The sequence below is a fragment of the Pelodiscus sinensis genome, chromosome Z (genome assembly GCF_052426305.1).
Source record: "Pelodiscus sinensis isolate ZL-2025 chromosome Z, ASM5242630v1, whole genome shotgun sequence".
NCBI lineage: Eukaryota > Metazoa > Chordata > Testudines > Trionychidae > Pelodiscus > Pelodiscus sinensis.
The window spans coordinates 22720183-22739871 of record NC_143085.1 but is presented as its reverse complement, the minus strand read 5'-3'; the positions used below and the strand labels follow the sequence as shown (position 1 = coordinate 22739871).

The window sequence follows — 19689 nt, the reverse complement described above, 5'->3', positions numbered from 1 at the left end:
ACAAGCTTTAGGCGGACTAGTACCATTTTATTTGCATATTCATTATCTGTATAATGAATATGCAAATAAGATGTTACTGGTCTGCCAAAAGTCTGTGAATGGGTTACTGGTCCCCGGTATAAAAAATGTTGGGAACCATTGTTCTGGAGAACTAGATTCAAATCAGACGAGATGTTTCTGGTCTCAAGTAGACCTTAGAAGAAATTTTTGGAAATATTCAGTAACATCTTAAAAAGCTTGTGATCATAAAGTAACAATTATACGTATACAGAGCTAATATTAAAATCCATCAGAAAAATTCTGTTCTTAAGACAAAAATCCCAGCATTTAGACCTATATAAGTTAGATGTCATCCCATACTAAGCCCACAGAATCTCGAATTTTCTCATTCTTCTTTCTCTGCTCCTTCTCCTACTCATCTTTGAAATTTAAACTCATGTCTTTCAAACAGAAACAAAATAAAAGTCATATAAAGTGTATTGAGTTTTTAATTAAGGGAAAATTTCAACTAGTTTTTTTTCTTATAAATAGTGCATTCTATATTTCTGTCTATCTATGTTTTCCCCCTAACCACAGATAGTCCCAAGCACTGCCCATTTTTCAGTGAAAAAATATACAGCCTAATAAAGAGGGATTTAGCTAAGCACAGACAGCTTTAATTTGCTTATGGATAATACCATTAGAGACATTAAAGAGGGAGCTTTTCTAAGGAGTCTAAATTACTTGGCACGAAGTCCTGTGGCACCTTTTAGACTAACCGAAGTCAACTCCACTTGGTCAACTCCAGCCTGATTCTGGCCTGCATATTTATACCTGCCTCTGGACATTTCCACTACATGCATCTGACGAAGTGGGTCTTTGCCCACGAAAGCTTATGCTCCAACACTTCGGTTAGTCTATAAGGTGCCACAGGACTCCTTGCCGCTTTTGCAGATTCAGACTATCCCGGCTATCCCTCTGATAAATTACCTGAGAGCACAAACCCAACCGAGAATTAGCAGAACTTGAACTAAGTCAGAGAGGCACTTTGGAAATTCTGCTCAATAATGCTGAATTAACAAAAAATGGTGAAAAGTGACAGAGCTTCTTAAAAAACTAGAATGCATACAAGTGATGTTTTAGGCAACTGTGTTGCAATTAAACCACTTTTTAAAAAATAAGCGATTATTACAGTTTTAATTAGTTTCTCAATATTTACTCTATGTTAGCATCTTCCACTGCATCTCCTGAAGACAATTTATATATTATAAAGGCTATTTCTCACCAATGACTATATATTGACTCCTACATCTAGCATTTAATAACACTTCATTATTGTAGTAAAATGAGGGCCTGAAACAAAAGTCCATGTAGCACAGGCCTGAGGCCTATCTAACAAAGGCCAAAATTTGCTAATATAAAAGCAAAGCTAAACTGCAAGCAAGAGGCAGGCCCCTGTTCACAGGACTTGGCACAAACAGGATTGATAGTGTAAAACTCTAACTAGTAATAGGCCCAAGTGTAGAACAGTAATTGGTACCAGTTACCAGTTGTAAGACAGTAATTGATACTGGTCATAAATTGAAAGTATATTAAAAAAGGATGGTAACAATAGCTTGTTAAAAGGTACCTTGGTATCCACACCATGAAAAACATGTCATGAAAGTAAGTGTCACTGGTGCCATTGAAATGATAGCAGTGTATTTTGCAGTATAATTTTCTTTGCAATAAATACAAAGATGTTGTAAATATTCAGGTTTTCGGTTTTAAAAGATTATGGATTGGCAAATGAAGAAAACAATAATTTGTCACCAGTGGCAAAAGTAGCTTGTGTCTATGACTAGAAATGCAACTGTGATTGTAGGCAGTAATACTGAAATTATGTATATCTGATTCTGTTGCCCATTAAAAGAGTGTGTTACAAACTTAAGGAAAGTTTCAAAACAAATTTAAGATAGGGATTATCAATATGAATACTTGGGCCTGTTTCTCAGGTGCAGTAAGACCCATTCAGGCTACATACAGTGAAAATGAGCTCAAGTAAGGATTTCCCCAGAATGGAGTAAATCCTGAAGTGGCAAATGCAACCCTAATCACCCCCTTTCAGTCAATGGCATTAGGAATGTGGCCAGAGTTCTTCACTGATCCCCAGCTGCCAGAATGGTCATTAAAAAGAGGACAACACAGCTCCCACTGACCTATCCTAAATTCAACCTGGAATTAAGACAAAGATAGAAAAATATCTCAGTTATTGCTTCTAGAAATGATTAGGTTACATTTTAGACTGGCTTCTTGGTGTATGATGGCAATGATGTTTTGAAGACATTCCCTCTTTTATATGGGTTTTTAATGCTGAAATAGGTGATTTCTATGCATTTTAAATCCAACAGTAAAAAAAAATACCTTTCATAAACATAACATTCACCTTCTACTTAAAAGTTATATTCTCAATGAACTTTTGACCATTAAGAATAATTTAGAATAATTATCCATATATATTAAATATCTTAAAAGTTAAAACAAACTTACTGCCTTCTGGATTTGGTGCAGACAAGATAATGCTGTGTTTCTTCTTCACTTCTTCCACATTTTGTGCTATTTTAGTTATGCTATTTCTTATTTCCTCAACCTACAGGGAAAAAAAATGTGGTAATCAAGAGACTAAAAAAATTTGCTACCAACAAATTAGGGATAACTACAAAAATTCATTGTCAAAAGTAAGGAAATACAATATCCTAACCCATAAAAAGGTCAAAATAAAAAATATCAGTATTACTACAGCATTTTGTCTACACGAGAAACCTCCTAAAGAAAAACAAATAAATCTACACAGACATGCTGGTACAGTCCCAGCCAGGGTATTCTATTTGCTACCCAAAATTCAAAGCCTGGAAATCCTGGATGTTCCCACATCTTAGGTATTGGCATATTTACAGGATTGTCTGGCTATATAGGCTCTTTCCTTGGGCCCTATGCTACCTGTACTCCCAGCTTTCTTCAATACACACTGACTTCCTGCAGAAACTACAATCCATTGGTCTTTTGGAAAGGCCTCTAAGAATGTAGAAGCGCCCTCCATCAACATTCCACACACAACTATAGAGTAAAAACCATCAGGGACTGCATCCCCAATGATGTCACCGCACAGCTGGTTGCTAAGCTTTCTGACTTTGTCTTCACTGATAACCTTTACAGATTTGGGGATGATTTATACTTTCAAGTTAGTTGCACAGCAATGGGTCACATGGCCCCACAGTATGCTAATATTTCATGGCAGATTAAGAACACTTCCTCAGCTCTTACCCCCAAGTGCTCCTCCTTTATTAGCACTGAACTGATTATATCATCATCATCTGGAACCAAGATATGGAAGCCTCTGAAGAATTCCACAAGGATTCCAACAATTTCCACCCCACCATCAGTCTCAGCCGCCCTAGACCATTCCACACAAGAGATCCACTTTCTGGACTCTACACTGCAAATAAATAACAGTCACATTAACACCACCCCATATTGGAAACCTACTGCCTACTATACATACATACATGCATAGCTACATGCCTTCACTTTCACTCAGAACACATCACATGATCCATTGTCTACACCAGTGTTTCCCAATTGGTGTTCCATGGCCAAATAAAATTGAGAAACACTGGTCTACACTCTACAGCCAACCCCCTAAGATACAATCACATTTGCTCCAAACCCTCAGAGACAAACACCTACAAGATTAAGGATGCTAAAGACTAATCGACTATCCTATAAGCAAATGTAATCGACTAGTTGATTAAATAGAGGCAGAAAAGGGGGGGAATAAGGAGTACTTCAAAGGGAAGCCTCGGCATTTCTAAGAGGCAGTGCTACATAGCTGATCCCAGCTCAATTGTGCAGCGCTGACCCTTTGAAATGACTCCTTGCCATTTCAAAGGGACAGCACTCAGCTGATCCTGGGTTCAGCTGTGCAGTGTTGACCCTTTGAAACACCAAGGTGGTGTTCAAAGGGGCAGGGTCTCACAGCTGATCCTGGGACTTTCCAACTGACCCCAGCTTCACATGACTTTTCAAACTGGCAGTGCAGCATGGAGCCCAGGGTCAGCGGGGGACTCAGAGACTCCCACTAACTCCAAGCTCCATGTTGAGCTGCCTCTTTGAAATGCACAAGAGCCCCTGCTGGGGTCTCTTCTACATTTCAAAGCTGGCATGCCCGCATGCAGCCTGGAGTCAGCTGGCCCCAGGCTGCACGCGGTACTCCGCATTCCTCCTTTGAAATGTACAAAACCCCTAGTGGGGCTCTTGTACATTTCAAAGGAGGAAGAAGAAGTTACTCACCTTCGTTTAGTAATGATGTTTCTTTGAGATGTGTCCCTGTGAGTGCTCCACTGTTGGTGTCGGGCTCGTCCCGATGCCGCAGTTCAGAGATTTTCCCTAGCTGTAGTCAGCCAGACTGCGCACGTGCAGTAAGCGCCACATGCCGTTTGCGCCCTTTTCGTCTCGCACGGTCAGGCTCCCACCAGTTCCTCTCACTGCTCATTGATCTGAAACGAGAATAAAGGCGGCTCCAGAGCAGGGTGGTGGGCAGGACGAGCACCCATGGGGACACATCTCGAAGAAACATCGTTATTACATGAAGGTGAGTAACTTCTTCTTCGAGTGGTCCCTGTGGGTGTTCCACTGTTGGTGACTATACAGCAGTATTCGTCTGCGCTATGGAGCTAGATTTACTGTTACAGGCCAGAATTGCTGAAGCCACCGTTGAGTCCCCTGCCAGCTGACGTACAATTGCTGTATAAATGTAGTGCCAGATGACCACGTTGCAGCCCTAGAAATGTCCATCAATGGGACCCCTTTGACTGAGGTGGCAGTTGCTCTTGTAGAACGTGCTTTAGGGCAAGATTGAAGTGGACTATTTCGGATATTGTGGCACGTGGTAATGCATTGTACTATAAGGTTCGAAATACGCTGGCTGGATAGGGAACAGCCCTTGGAGCGTCTTGCGTATGATATTATCAAGTGGTCCATCTTACGCCATTCCCGAGTCCTGTGAATGTAGAAGGATAAGGCTTGATGTACATCGAGGGTATGTAACAAAGCTTCCTGAGAGGACAGAAGGGGCTTCGGGTAGAAGGGGGACAAAATATAGGCTCATTAATATGGAACTTTGAACAAACTTTTGGAAGAAAAGCAGGGTGCAGCCTTGAGGATTGAGTAAAAGTTTTACTGAGGATTGAGCAAAAGTTGTAAATGGTGGGTTGGCCATAAGCAGCACCAGCTCACTGACTCTTTGTGCTGACGTGACTGCTAGGAGAAAGAGGACCTTCACTGTCATCATTTGAAGGGGTGTTGAGGCAAGAGGTTCAAACAGATGGTACACGAGAGTGTCCAATACCAGGTTGAGGTTCCAAGAAGGAGGTGGTGGTATATGAGGAGGGTTTAGATTTGTTAGCCCCTTGAAGAATCTTTTAGCGATAGGGTTAGCAAATACCGAAGTACTGTCCACAGAGTGGTGGAAAGCACTAATGGCAGATAAATGCACTTTCAGGGAGGACAGCAAGAAACCCAACTGCTGTAGATGTAACAAGTAGTCTAGTATATGACGTAGCCATGACTTTTCGATGTCACGCTGGCAACACTATAGGGAAAAGCCATTTCTCCAGGTAGGTCGTGTGCGTAGATTGTCTCCTACTATGTATCAATACACGTTTGACTTGTTGTGAGCAAAGGTGCTCCAATTCCGTGAACCAGTCAAAAGCCAAGCTGTCAGGTATAATGTGTCTGGTTTGGGATGAAGTAGGCAACAACCATTCTGGTAAAGAAGGTCTGGGGGGGAGGGGGCCCGAGAGAGGGAGTAGAGGCTTCACAGACACTAGATGTAGGAAGGGAAACCAAAGCTGTCTTGCCCACGCTGGTGCAACAAGGATCACTTATCACGGTCTGCCTTGGTCTTCTCCAACACTCGAGGTATGAGGGGTATTGGAGGAAATGCATACATCAGCTGACCCTTCCAACTGGTTAAGAATGCATCGCCCATTGACTTCCTCCCCATGTCTGCTCTGGAGCAAAAAAGGCAGCACTTGGTGTTGTCTTTTGTGGCGAACAAATCTAAGCATAGTTCCCAATCGTGGTCGTGGGGGAATCTTCTGCTGAGATCGTCCGCTATGGTATTGTTGATGCCTGGTAAGTATGATGCAAGTAGGTTGATATTGTTTGCTATGCACCAATTCCACAATTGTATCGCCTCAGCACAAAGCGATCGTGATCTCGCTCCCCCTTGCTTGTTTATATAAAACATCATACCTACGTTGTCTGTAAGTATTCTGACAGTAACACCTGATATGAAGTCTTTGAAGTGTTTGCAAATGAGACGTACAGCTCTGAGCTCTAGCAAGTTTATATGCAGTGCTCTCTCCGTAGCTGACCACATGCCCTGAGGTGTCATGCTGTTCATATGAGCCCCCCATCATAGGAGGGATGCATCCATAGTTATCTGGAAGGCAGGTTGAGGATAACGGAATGGAATACCTGCCCATCAAGTTCTGTGATTTGGTCCACCAGAGCAAGGAGAGACAGACCTGAGGTGGAGGAGTAACCAATCTGTGGATGTCGTGTTTTGCTGGAATGTATACTGACGCTATCCAATGCTGCAAGCATCGTAAGTGAAGATGGGAGTGCATGACCACGAACATGGTGGCAGCCATATGACCGATGAGCCGTAAAGAAGTGTGATACGATGAGGGCTTGTTGTAGGACAGCAATTAGGTCTTGTAGCGCTTGGAACTGCTCGATTGGCAAGTATGCCCTTGCATTAATGAAATCTAGCATGCCCCTATGAAATTTATAACTTGATTGGGTTCCACTGTGGACTTCTGCTGATTGATAATGAGTCCGAGGGAGTCGAATGTGTGTCTAACTATAGATACCATGCGAGATGCCTCCTGCCGAGTTCTTGCCTTTAGCAAACAATCATCTAGATATGGGAAGATAATAACGGCATTGCGGCATAGATGGGCAGCCACCACCGATAACGTCTTGGAAAAGACTCTTGGGGCTGAAGCCAAGCTGAACGGTAGAATGCGGTTCTGGAAGTGAGTATTGTTGACTACAAAGCGAAGGAATTGACAGTAAGCATGATGAATAGTGATGTGAAAATAAGCATCCTGTAAGTCGAGGGCTGGAATTATGGATGTGAGTGACCATTTGAAGTGTTTTCAGAGGTATCGGTTCAGTCTTTGCAGATCCAAAATGGGCCTTCATCCTCCTGTTTTCTTTTGTGTTAAAAAGTAACAGGAATAAAACTCTCTTCCCTTGAACTGCAACGAAACCCTCTCTACAGCTCCTATTTATAGTAAATGGTGCACTTCTTGTTTCAGGAGTTCTTCATGAGATGGGTCCCTGAAGAGGGACAGGGTTGGTGGGGAGGAAGGAGGAAAAAGAAGTTACCCTGTGAAGTAATGATTGTTCTTCAAGATGTGCCCCGTGGGTGCTCCACTCTAGGTGTCGGGTCCCGTCCCAGCGCTGCGGCTTGGAGACTTTTCATAGCCATATTCCGCCGGCTCACGCATGTGTACTTCCCCAGGATAGTGTTTGCGCCTTTGATCAGCTGCATGCAAGCAGGCAACCGTCAGTTCCTCTCACCTGCTCATCTGGAAGAAAAAATAAAGAACAATTCCGGAGCGGGGAAGAAAGGTGGGTCGTGGAGCACCCATGGGGCACATCTCGAAGAACAATCATTACTTCACAGGGCGAGTAACTTTTTTCTTCTTTGAGTGGCCCCATGGGTGCTTCACTCTAGGTGACTCTGTAGCAGTATCCAGAACAGGATTAGAGCGCTCCGGAATCAAGACTACCAGCACGATTAAATACTACTGTAGCCACAGAAGAGTCTGAAGCAAACTGATTGACTATAGTGTAGTGCTTCATAAAAGTCACATTAGAAGACTATGTTGCCACTCTGCAAATGTCATGAAAGGACACTCCACTCAGAAAGGCCGTAGTAGTAGCAACTGCGCTAGCTGAATGAGCCTTCGGAAGAGAAAGGAGAGGCTTCCCTCGTAGCGAGTGGCACATGGATATACATGAAACTATCAGTTTCGAAATATGCTGAGAAGTTAGAGGCTGTCCTTTTGAATGGTGCGCTAATGATACCAGCAAACGGTCTGTTTTCCTAAAACCCCGCGTTCTGTCAATGTAAAACTCTAAGGATCTGCACATCCATGCGAACCTCCCACTCGTGGTCGCGTGGAAAACGCCTGCTGAGAGTCCGCTATTAAGTTGTCGACACCTGGAAGATACGAAGCTGTTAGAATTGTGGTGTTGTTGATATATCAATTCCATAAACGGATGCTCTCTGCGCAAAGAGTACGGGATCAGGCACCTCCTTGTTTGTTGATATAAAACATGGTCGCCACATTGTCCGTTAGAATCCTGGTCGTTGTATTCTGAATGTGAAACTGGAAATGCTTCTAAGCATGCCGCACCGCTCTCAACTCAAGCACAGTGATATGCAGTAGCATTTCTTTTGTCAACCAGCGTCCCTGGACCGTGAGATTGCTCATGTGAGCTCCCCAACCTGTCAGGGAGGCATCTGTGGTTATTTCTGCTGTAGGTTGTGGGCGATGAAATGGAATGCCCGTGAGAAGATTGGCCGGGTTGGCCCACCACTGTAGGGACTCCCGGACATACTGTGTGCCCACTATCAGCCTGTGAACACTGTGTTTCGCCGGAATGTAAACCGTGGCTAACCAGTGCTGGAGGCAACGAAAACGTAACCTTGCATTGTGCACTACGATGGTGGCAGCAGCCATATGCCCCAACAGCTGTAGACAGAAGAATGTGGGAATTGTTGGAGCATGCACCAAAGTGTGTACCAGATCTTTGATTACCATAAAACGTTCCGTTGGTAAATATGCTCGTGCCATGGTTGAATCGAGTCATGCACCTATGAAAATGAGGTTTTGGGACGGAACTAGTGATGACTTCTTTATGTTTATGAGAAGGCACAGAGCAGCAAATTCATCGGATACTGTCTGAACCATATGGCACGTATCCATATATGTCGTGCCCCTGAGGAGACAATCGTCTAAATAGGGGAATATTGTTACTCCCAGTCTGCGCAGGTGGGCCACGCCCACTGCTAATGTTTTGGTGAAAACTCTGAAAGCACACGCTAGTCCAAATGGTATAACCCTATACTGTGCTCGTCCCCCAATTGGAAGTGAAGAAAACGCTTGTGAGCCACGTGAATCTCTACGTGGAAATAGGCGTCCTGCAAATCGAGGACTGCAAACCAATCCCTTTTGTTCAACGATGGAATAATAGTTGATAAGGTTACCATCTTGAAACGATGCTTTCAAAGATGCCGGTTTAGCTTTCAAAGGTCTAGGATGGGTCTCCAACCTCCCGACTTCTTTGGTTTGAGAAAATATTGGGAATAAAAGCCTTTTCCCCAGAACTGTTTGGGAACTCTCTCTATCGCCCGATGGTGAGCAAACATTGAACTTCTTGCTTCAGCAGTTGCTCGTGAGAGGGGTCCCTGAAGAGGGACGGGGTAGGGGGAGTGGTAGGGGAATAGAGAGAAAGGGGATGGAGAGGCTGGACTGTACTACCTCTAGCACCCATCTGTCCGTGGTGATGTCGGACCACTGGTGATAAAATGATCGTAGGCGATGGTGAAAAAGATGAAGAGTTTCGTTTTCCGTATTGATTATGGGCAGTTGGCTGCATCCTCGACAAGCAAATCAAATGATTGGTCGAACGGCTCTGCTGTGGCCGCTAGCACTGAGGGTGTTGCCTAGGACGCTGGTTGTTGAAGGGACATGCTTGTTGTCTAGAAAAATTAAAATCGTATCTTCGTTGGTAAGGGAAATAACGTCTAGATTTGAAGGAAGATGTGTACATCCCAAGAGTACGTAGAGTGGTACGTGAGTCTTTTCCCGAGTGAAGGACTTCATCGGTGTTTGCTGCAAAGACTTAAGCTTGTCAAATGGTAGATCCTCAACCTTGTTTTGCATCTCCCTTGGAGCCCTTGCTGACAAAAGCCATGATGATCTCCTCATGGCAATACCTGTAGCAGTGGCTCGAGCCGCTGTGTCAGCCACATCCATGGCAATCTGTAGTGCAGTGCTACATAATGCATACCCTTCTTGTACTATTGCTTTCAGGAGTGGTTTCTTGTTGTCTGGGAGATGGTGCAGTAAGTCTGCTAGTTTTGAATAATTATCGAAATTATGGTTCGATAGATGGGCCGAATAGTTTGCAATGCGTAGTAACAGTGTGGCTGAAGAGTAGACTTTCCTACCAAAAATATCTAATTTTTTATTGTCCTTGTCCAGAAGCGTATTTCTTTACCGTGGCACTTTACTCCTACATTGTGCTGTGTCTACTAGCAACGAGTTAGGCTGGGGGTGAGTGAATAAAAAGTCCAATCCTTTCGCTTGTACAAAATATTTTCTGTCAGCCTTTTTACTCGTAGGTGTAACCAATGTTGGGGTTTGTCATATCTCATCCGCCACTTCCATGATCGTGTCATCAATCGGTAATGCAACCTTTGCACGTTGTTGTGGGCAGAGATTTTTCAAGAGACGGTGCCTTTTAACTGGAACATCCGCCAGCTGTATTTCCTGTGTGCCTGCCACTCGTTTGAAGAGATCCTGAAAGTGTTTCAGATCATCCAGTGGAGAGATGTCACCTGGGCATATCGCCTCATCCGGGGAAGATGAGGAGCAGTCTGCTGGAGAGGTTTCCGGTTTAGGGTCTTCTGCTTCAGACAACTGTCCCTCTTCCGGTTCGGATTGGTCTAGCTGAATCGTTGGACTCTTAGCTGGAGAAGGTGAGTCTAAGTGTTGTGATCAGTGAGGTAAGTATTCTGCTGTTGGTGGCTGGCAGATGCAGGAAGATCCCCTATGAGATGATGGTGTATGGTCACGCTGGGGACGATCACCATATGATCTATGATAGCGCTCGTAATACTGCTCAGAACGCGACAGGCAGGAGTGTCGAGAGGAGCGTGCACTACCATGTTGAATACAATAGACGCGACATGGACAGCGTCTAACAGACCCGTACCTTGAAAATCGGGAAGGTGAACGAGATTGTGAACGGGACCGACGTGCCTCTAAATACACTGCGTCCCTATAATTACACCGGATGTACGTGATCCGTGAAGGAGAAACATTATAGTCACGATAGCGACTATGCCTTCCTGGTGAAACAGCTGGAGAAACAGACCTGTCCCTATAATGGGTCTTTGATAATGACTTCTTAGGTCTTGAAGCCTCATCCATCCCCACAGCCACAGGGGAGCCAGGCACTGAGTGGAAATGAAGCAGTGCCAGGGAAATCAGCTGTTGCTGCGCTGATGCCGGTGCTGGTAGAATGCCCGGTGCCGGGGTTAACAATGGTGCCGAGTCTGAGGCATTGAAGTGTTCTGCCTTGGATACCGGTGCTGGAGGGGACAGTACCATTACCATCATCGGGGCCGGTGAGGCAGGCGTCGTTACAGCCGGTGGCGCTGAAGCCAGTGTTGAGCTGCTGGTCAACTGCGGCACTGGTGCCTCTGTCAATTTCAGGGAGCACGCAGCTGAAACCGGTGCAGACTTGCCAGCCAGCTGCGGCACCGCTCCTGATGTCGGCACCGAAGCCGCTCTCACTCTGGGCGGTGGGAGCTCTCTCATGCCAGCCTGAGCAAGTTGTCCGGACCCCCTGGGGGTCACCTTGGAAGTCCTTGCTGATGTGGCTACCGCAAGGAGAGAGCGCGTTGGGGACGGCTTTGATGTTTTTGAGACAGCCGGTCCCGGAGAAGCCACTCTCCTCTTACGCTTGGAGGTTTTTGTGGCTGCAGGAGGGATCGGGTCAGGCTGCAATGCCTTGCCAAACATTAACATCTTTATCTTCATCTCCCGCTCCCTCCGGGCTCTTGAGATTAGCTTGCAACAATGGGTGCACTTTTCAGGGACATGAGCTTACCCCAGGCACCTGATACAAGTGTCATGCCCATCAGCCGTTGGCATGGCTTCATGTCACACTGAACATTTTTTAAAGCCAGTTGATCCAGGCATTGTCAGCACAGTTAGAGAAACTGAATGCCTGTGTAATTCCCGTTGTGGGTAGTCAATATCACCACTTTAGCGCTTTGCTGCAGTGCTTCTCAAAGAAAAACGGTTTTGAGAGAAAAACTTTTTTTCCCCCCTTTTTGAACAGAACAAGTAATAGGAACACAACTAATACTAAACTTTAACTACTTATAGATAGAAAACTATCTAAAAACATCACTGAAGAAAGAGTTCAGGGAGCTCCAACCACAACCTGAGGCAGTTGAGAGGAACTGACGGTTGCTGGCTCGTGCGCTGCTGATCAAAGGTGCGAACGCTATCCTGGGGAAGCACGCATGCGCGAGCCTGGGGAGCATGGCTATGAAAAGTCTCCAAGCTGCGGCGCCGGAACGGGACCTGGCACCTAGAGTGGAGCACCCACGGGGCCACTCGAAGAAAAATTGAAGTAAATGAGATTGCGAGACCTGACCTTACGACCTCCAGGACACATCGATATGTTGTTATTTCGACCCATTGGTGGTAAAAGGGCCGAAGTCTGTGATGGAATAGAGGATGGTCCTGGTGGTTGGTAAAACAATGGCAGGTGGTTTGCAGACTTCAATGGAGAAGTCAAATTTGCTGCGTCTGTCCCGGTTGAGTAGTCACACGTGACGGCTGGGTGCGTTTACATTGCATGCGCTGTTTCTGTCTGGGCTGATCAAAGGGACGTCGTTGCTCTCTATGGTACTGGAAATTGTACTGCCTTTGATATGGGTAATATCGCTTCGTCTTGTAAGGAGGGGTATACATGCTCAGAGTGCATAGTGTAGTCAGGGTGTCTTTACCCGAATGGAGGACTTTGTCTGTCTTTTCAGCAAACAGTTTATGCTTCTCAAATGGGAGGTCCTCCACTTTGTTCCGAAGTTCCCTCAAAACCGCCGCTACAGCAAGCCATGACAATCGTCGCATGGCAATCGCTGTTGCCGTAGCTCGAGCACCTGTATTGGCCACGTCCATTGCAATCTGCAGACTAGCTCTTGCTCCATTGTAGCCTTCTTGAACAATGGCTTTAAGTATGCGCTTTTTGGAGTCAGGAAGATGCTGGAGTAAGTCCGTTAGTTTTGAACAGTTATCAAAACTGTGATTTGATAGTGAAGCAGAGTATTTAGTTATACAAAGGAGCAGTGTAGCCGAAGAATACACTTTTCTCCCAAAAATGTTCAATTTCTTGTCACCTGTTGTACTTCTATATTGGGGCGTTGTAGACCTATCCTGAGAAGCGTCGACCACCAAAGAATTTGGCTGCGGGTGATTAAATAGAAATTCTAATCCCTTTGAGGGGACAAAATACCTTTTATCTGCTCGCTTACTCATTGAAGGGACTGAAGTCAGGGCGTCTGCCAGATCTCTTCTGCTGACTCCATAATCGCTTCATCAATAGGTATCGCGATTTTCACTTTGTTACGGTTGCAGGTTTTTAAGCAGGCGATACTGTTTGGTTTGAACTTCTGCTAATTATACATGTTGGGACTCTGCAACATCTTTGAACAGATCTTGAAAATGTTTCAGGTCGTCAGGAGGCGACATATCCCCTGGGAACACGGCTTCATCTGGGAATGAGGACAATTGGTTGGTTAGCGACATCTGTGGGTCCGGTTCCTCCGGGTCAGACAGTTGCCCCTCCTCCGGTTCAGAGACTTGAGCCTGCGTGTCCCGGGTTGGTTCAGCTAGTGTTGGAGGCCGATCTGTTGGCTGAGATTCAGCATAGGGAATTACGGTTTGAGGTGAACGACAACCGCAAGATGAGCGCCAGTGCGCATATGACCCGAGTAATAACGAGGCCTTTGGCAATAACTGTTATCATGCCGGGATCTAGTGCATGAGGAATGACAGGACAACATCCTGCTACCGTGGCAATGGCGGCAAGGTGAATACGGGGACCTGTTTGGTGAATATGGTCCATAGTAAGATCTCCTTGATGGGGCCCGGGATTGCCTCTCCAAGTGTCCTGAATAGTGTTCCCTTGAGTCAATGGCCAAAGAGCTTGCGTGCCCTGAGGGACTATAATATTATTGTCGACTGACCGGTGACAGACAACTTGGTGGTGATGGGGATAGGTGATGGTAAAACTGATATGTGTTGTGCCATAGATTTCTGGACTGCCTTTGTGGGGACTGACGTTGCCCACGGCGCTGACAGCCCCTGTGAGACCACTGAGATGGGAGCATGTCAGGAAGAGTGCCCCGTAGACGGTGCCGAGGTGCACTGTACCGTGTACGGTGCTGAGGTGGCCTGCACCGTGAGCAATGCCAAGGTGTGCGGTGCTGACAGTGATTCCAAACTACGCGGTGCCCGTGGATGGCGCTGAGGTGTGTGGTGCCCTGGTAGGTACTGAAGTGCATGGCACTGTGTGAGGCAGCGCCATGCGCATCGCTGTGGATGGTACCTGTGGTGAGGTGCACCTTGGCATCACTAAGGTAGATGGTACCGAGGCCAGTTCAGAAGACCATGAGCTCTATTAGTGGTGCCATACTGATTGTAGCAGATGGTGCCGAAGCACAAGGTCTTGGGGAATGCCCAGGTGTCAGAGGTGAAGAGGCTACCGATGGTGTCAGAAATTGCAGTGTTGGAGAATTTTTATCAGCGCCTCTCTGCACCGGTTATAGGGACGGTGCCAGTGACCTCAGCGCTGGAGGCTTTGATGCCGATATTGACTTATCACCGGCTTGTGGAGAATGCTGGAGATCCTGAGCGTATCTCCCTTGCTGATTCGGCTTTCAGATACAGCCAGGAGAGATCTTGCAGGGGACGCCCTGACTTTGTTGGCAGCTGTAGATGCTGGGGGAGAAGCTGCTCGCTTATGCGACCTAAGTGGTTCAGAAGATGGCTGCGAAGAGGGAGTCATTGGTTGTAGCACCTTGTTGAGAGAAATCATCTTTAGGCACATCTCCTTGTCTCTCCGGGCTCTGGCCATTAGCTTTGTATGTGAATGCACTTTTGTAGGACATGCATTTCCCCGAGGCAGTGGATGCATGCGGAATGACCGTCGGATGCAGGCATGGCCTCTCGACATTCCAAACATTTCTTAAAGCCCGGGGAACCATTTTGAAGGCTCAAACCTACCTCTGTAACTAAAGGACAGAGGTCTAACTATAATACTGAGATACTGTTAAATTAAAAAAAAAATTAACTGACTAACAACTACACTAAGTAACTAATACTGAAAACTATGACTAATCTAAACTATTGTATACAGGGAGGAATCGTATCTCCGGAGAGATGTTACGCTCCGCCTACAACCAAGGATGAGAGGAACTGGCGGGAGCCAGACCGCGCGAGACAAAAAAGGCGTGAACAACACATAGTGCTTACCACGTATGTGCAGTCCGGCCAACTATGGCTAGGGAAAATCTCCGACCTGTGGTGCCAGGAAAAGCCCAACACCAACAATGGAACACCCACAGGGACCACTCGAAGAAGAATGAAGAAGTGCCTACCAACTAGTTGAGTGGTTGATGGAAATTCCATCGACTACTTGACTAGTAAATTAACCACAATTTAACATCCTTATACAAGATCTGTTAAGCACTCTTAAAACTACGATATCTGCCTGAGGAAGTGAAGAAACAGACTGACACAGCCAGACAGACACCCCTAAGTCACCTACTACAGGACAGACCCAACAAAGAAAGCAACAGAATACTACTGGCCATTACTTACAGCCCTCAGCTAAAACTTCTCCAGCACATTATCAAGGATATATAACCCATCCTCGATGACAATCTTTCACTCTCACATACTTTAGGAGGAAAGCTAGTCCTCACTTACTGACAGGTCCCCAAGCTGAAACAAATATTCACAACCTAAACCCCACATAATAGAAACACTTACCCAGGAACCAAATCCTGCAACAAACTCCATTGCCAACTTTGTCCACATGTCTGCCCTAGTGGCTACATCATAGGAACAAATCACATTGGCCATACCACCAGGGGCTCGTTCATCTGCACATCTACTATCACTGTATATAGAAGACAGACTTGTTGAGAGTCTCTGATTTAGGTTAAAAGGGGTAAAAAATAAGGGTGATATCATGCTAGGGATATACTTCCCAGGCAGAAGAGGTAGATGAGGCTTTTTTTAAACAAATAACAAAATCATCCAAAGTGCAGGATCTGGTGGCAATGGGGGACTTCAACTCTCCAGACATGGGTTACTAATATAACGGGGCACAGATTATTCAATAAGTTCTTGGACTACATTAGAGACATTTTTTTATTCAAAAGGTTGAGAAAGCTACTAGAGCGAAGCTGTTCTTGATTTGATTTTAACAATTAGGGAGGAACTGGTTGAAAACTGGAAAGTGGAAGGCAGCTCAGGTGAAAGTAACCATGAAATCATAATACATGATTCTAAGGAATGGTAGAAAGGAGAACAGCAAAACAGAGACATTGGCTTTCAGAAAGGCAGATTTTAGTAAACTCAAGGAACTGGGAGGTAAAGGGAGGGATAGCTCAGTGGTTTGAGCATTGGCCTGCTAAACCCAGGGTTGTGAGTTCAATCCTTGAGGAGGCCATTTGGGGCAAAAATTTGTCAGGATTGGTATTTGGTCCTGCTGGAAAGGCAAGGAACTGGACCCAATGACCTTTCAAGGTCCCTTCTAGTTCTAAGAGATAGGCAATCACCAATAATTTATAAATTTAAGGTCCATGGGAAGCTATGACTAGGAGGAAAAACAACTGAAGAGAGTTGGCAGTTTTTTAAAAGGGACATTATTAAGGGCCCAAAGGCAAACTATTCCTCTGCATAGGAAAAATAGAAAATATGGCAGGTGACCACCTTGGATCAACCGGGAGATATTACATAATATAAAAATAAAAAAGGAGTCATATAAAAAGTGGAAAGTAGGTCAAATTACAAAGGATAAATATAAGCAAAGAACACATGTAGGCAGAGGCAAGATTAGAAATGCCAAGGCACAAAACAAGCTAAATCTATCTAGAGACATAAATGGTAACCAGAAGATGTTCTACAAGTATATTAGGACCAAGGACAAGGTAGGCCCATTGTTCACTGAAGAAGAAGAAACAATAATAGGAAACTTGGAAATGGGAGAGGTGCTTAATGATTTATTTGTTTCAGTTTTTGTCAAGAAAATGGATGGTGAAGGGATGCCTAATGGAAATGGGGTAGGTTTAGAAGTTAAAATAAAAAGAGAACAAGCTAAAAATTACTTACAGAAGTTAGATGTCTGCAAGTCATCAGAGCCCAATGAAATGCATCCTAGAATACTCAAAGAGCTGACAGAGGAAGTATCTGCCTTTAGCTATCATCTTTGAAAAAATCACGGAAGTCAGGAGAGATTCCAGAAGACTGAAAAGGGGCAAACAGTGCCCATCTATAACAAAGGAAATAAGAACAAGCCACAAAACTACAAACTAGTCAGTTTAACTTCTGTGCCAGGGAAGATAATGGAGGAAGTAATTCAGGAATCCATCTGCAAACATGTAGAAGATAATAAGGTGATTAGTAACAGCCACCTTGGATTTGTAAAGAACAAATCATGTTAAATCAATCTGACAACTTTCTTTGATAGGATATCAAGCCTTATGGATAAGGAAGAAGTGGTGGATATAGTGTACCTAGACTTTAATAAGGCATTTGACACCATCTTGCATGACCTTCTCATCAATAAACTAGGGAAATGCAACATAGATGGGGTTACGGTAAGGTGGGTGCATAACTGGCTGGATAACCATTTTCAGAGAATATAAGCCGAGTTTTTCAGCACATTTTTTGTGCTGAAAAATGCCCCCCTCGGCTTATACTCGAGTCAGCCTCCTGCTCGCGGTTGGGCTCAGCGCGTCTCTGCCGCCGGCTGGGTCTAGCCGCGTGAGCCCGGAGCTCCGTCCCCGGTAACCAAGGCGCTCGGGGCGGGGGGCGCTGCTGGGAGCAGGCTGGGCTTCGTGTGTCGGGGGCCGTCGCTGCGCGGGGCGCTCGGAGCCTCTGCCGGCCGCTTGGGTTGCGAGTGCGCCCACAGGTGCTGCTCAGAGCCAGCGGCCTTGCCCCGGGGCCGCTGGCAGGGAGGCTCGGGGAGCAGCCGAGAGGGGCTCTGGCCTGGGAAAGGTCCGGGCGGGGGCGGCGGGGGCTGAGCTGGTTGGGCCGAGTGTTCGAGTGTCTGTTCCCGTGTGTGACTGGTATTTTTGATACCATATTGTTTTTGTTGACCCCCTTTTCCACTTACAGAGCTAGGTTATTGTTTTTCTTTGAAATAAATATTCATGTAATTTTATTGATATCTATCTTCATTTTTTACATTTACCAGTAGCTACCTCATTTCCTACCCTAGGCTTATATTCGAGTCAATATTTTTTCCCAGTTCTTTGTGGTAAAATTAGGTGCCTCGGCTTATATTCGGGTCGGCTTATACTCGAGTATATACGGTAGTTATTTATCGTTCATAGACATGCTTAAACGGCATAAGTGGTGTTCTGTTTTCAGACTGTTTCTGTTCAATATCTTCATCCATGATTTAGATGATGGCATAGAGAGTACGATAATTAAGTTTGTAGATGAAACAGAGCTGGGAACAGTTGCAAGGTTGGAGGATAGGGTCAAAATTCAAAATGATCTGGAAAAACTGGAGAAATGGTCTGAGGTAGATAGGATGAAGTTTAAATAAGGACAATTGCAAAGTACCTCACTTAGGAAGGAACAATTAGTTTCACACATACAGAAGGGGAAGTGACTATCTAGGAAGAAGTACTTCTGATAGGAATCTAGGGGTCATAGTGGACAACAAATTAAACATGAGTCAACAGTGCGACACTTGCAAAAAAAAGCAAACATGATTCTGGGATTCATTAAGAACAATGTTGTGAGCAAGACATGAGAAGTCATTCTTCTGCTCTACTCTGCACTGATTAGACCTCAGTTGGAGTATTGTATCCAGTTTCGGGCACCACAATTCAAGAAAGATGTGGAAAAATTGGAGAAGATCCAGAGAAAATCAACAAAAATAATTAAAGGTCTAGAAAACATGACCTATGAGGAAAAACTGAGAGAACTGGGGTTGTTTAGTTTAGAAAAGAGAAGATTGAGAGGCAGGGTTGCCAGCCCACAGAAATTTCATTTACGGACAAAATGGAAAAAATTTACGGACAGATACATTTTTTTATGGACATAATTTTTATACTATATTATTAAGACGACATAAATGGCCAAAAGTGAAAAGTAATCAGTGTCATTCATACATTACAAGAACAATATGCTGTTTAACTCACTTTCATTTTGTTAGTCATGGTCCTGGAAGTTTTCCATTTTGTGACTGTACATCCAAACACTGACAACTAAAACGTCCAATTTCCACTGCACAGAAGAAATGTAATTGCTATAGAATAATTGCTAGTTTTTGAAATTTTATTGCACTTTTATGAAATTTACGGACACTTAAATTTTTTTTATGGATGTGTCCAATTTAGGCTAATTTTTTACGGACTGTCTGTAAATTTATGGTTGGCAACCCTATTGAGAGGGGGCATGAGAGCAGTTTTCAAGTATCTAAAAGGGTGTTCCAAAGTGGAAGGAGAAAAATTGTTCTCCTTGGCCTCTGAGGATAGGACAAAAAGCAATGGGCTTTTATAGCAGCAGCAAGAGAGGTAATTTATGTTGGACATTAGGAAAA

General features: G+C 44.8%; 1 protein-coding gene across 2 annotated transcripts in view; it reads right to left on the bottom strand.

The window, feature by feature from the left end:
- The window catches only part of STX2 (syntaxin 2), an 87056-nt gene that overhangs the window by 32038 nt on the left and 35329 nt on the right, over positions 1-19689 (bottom strand). For both annotated transcript variants that reach the window (XM_075898426.2, XM_075898427.2), the window contains exon 3: positions 2509-2608. In XM_075898426.2, coding sequence (XP_075754541.1) covers positions 2509-2608 — 100 coding nt within the window. The remainder of the gene's footprint in view (positions 1-2508; positions 2609-19689) is intronic.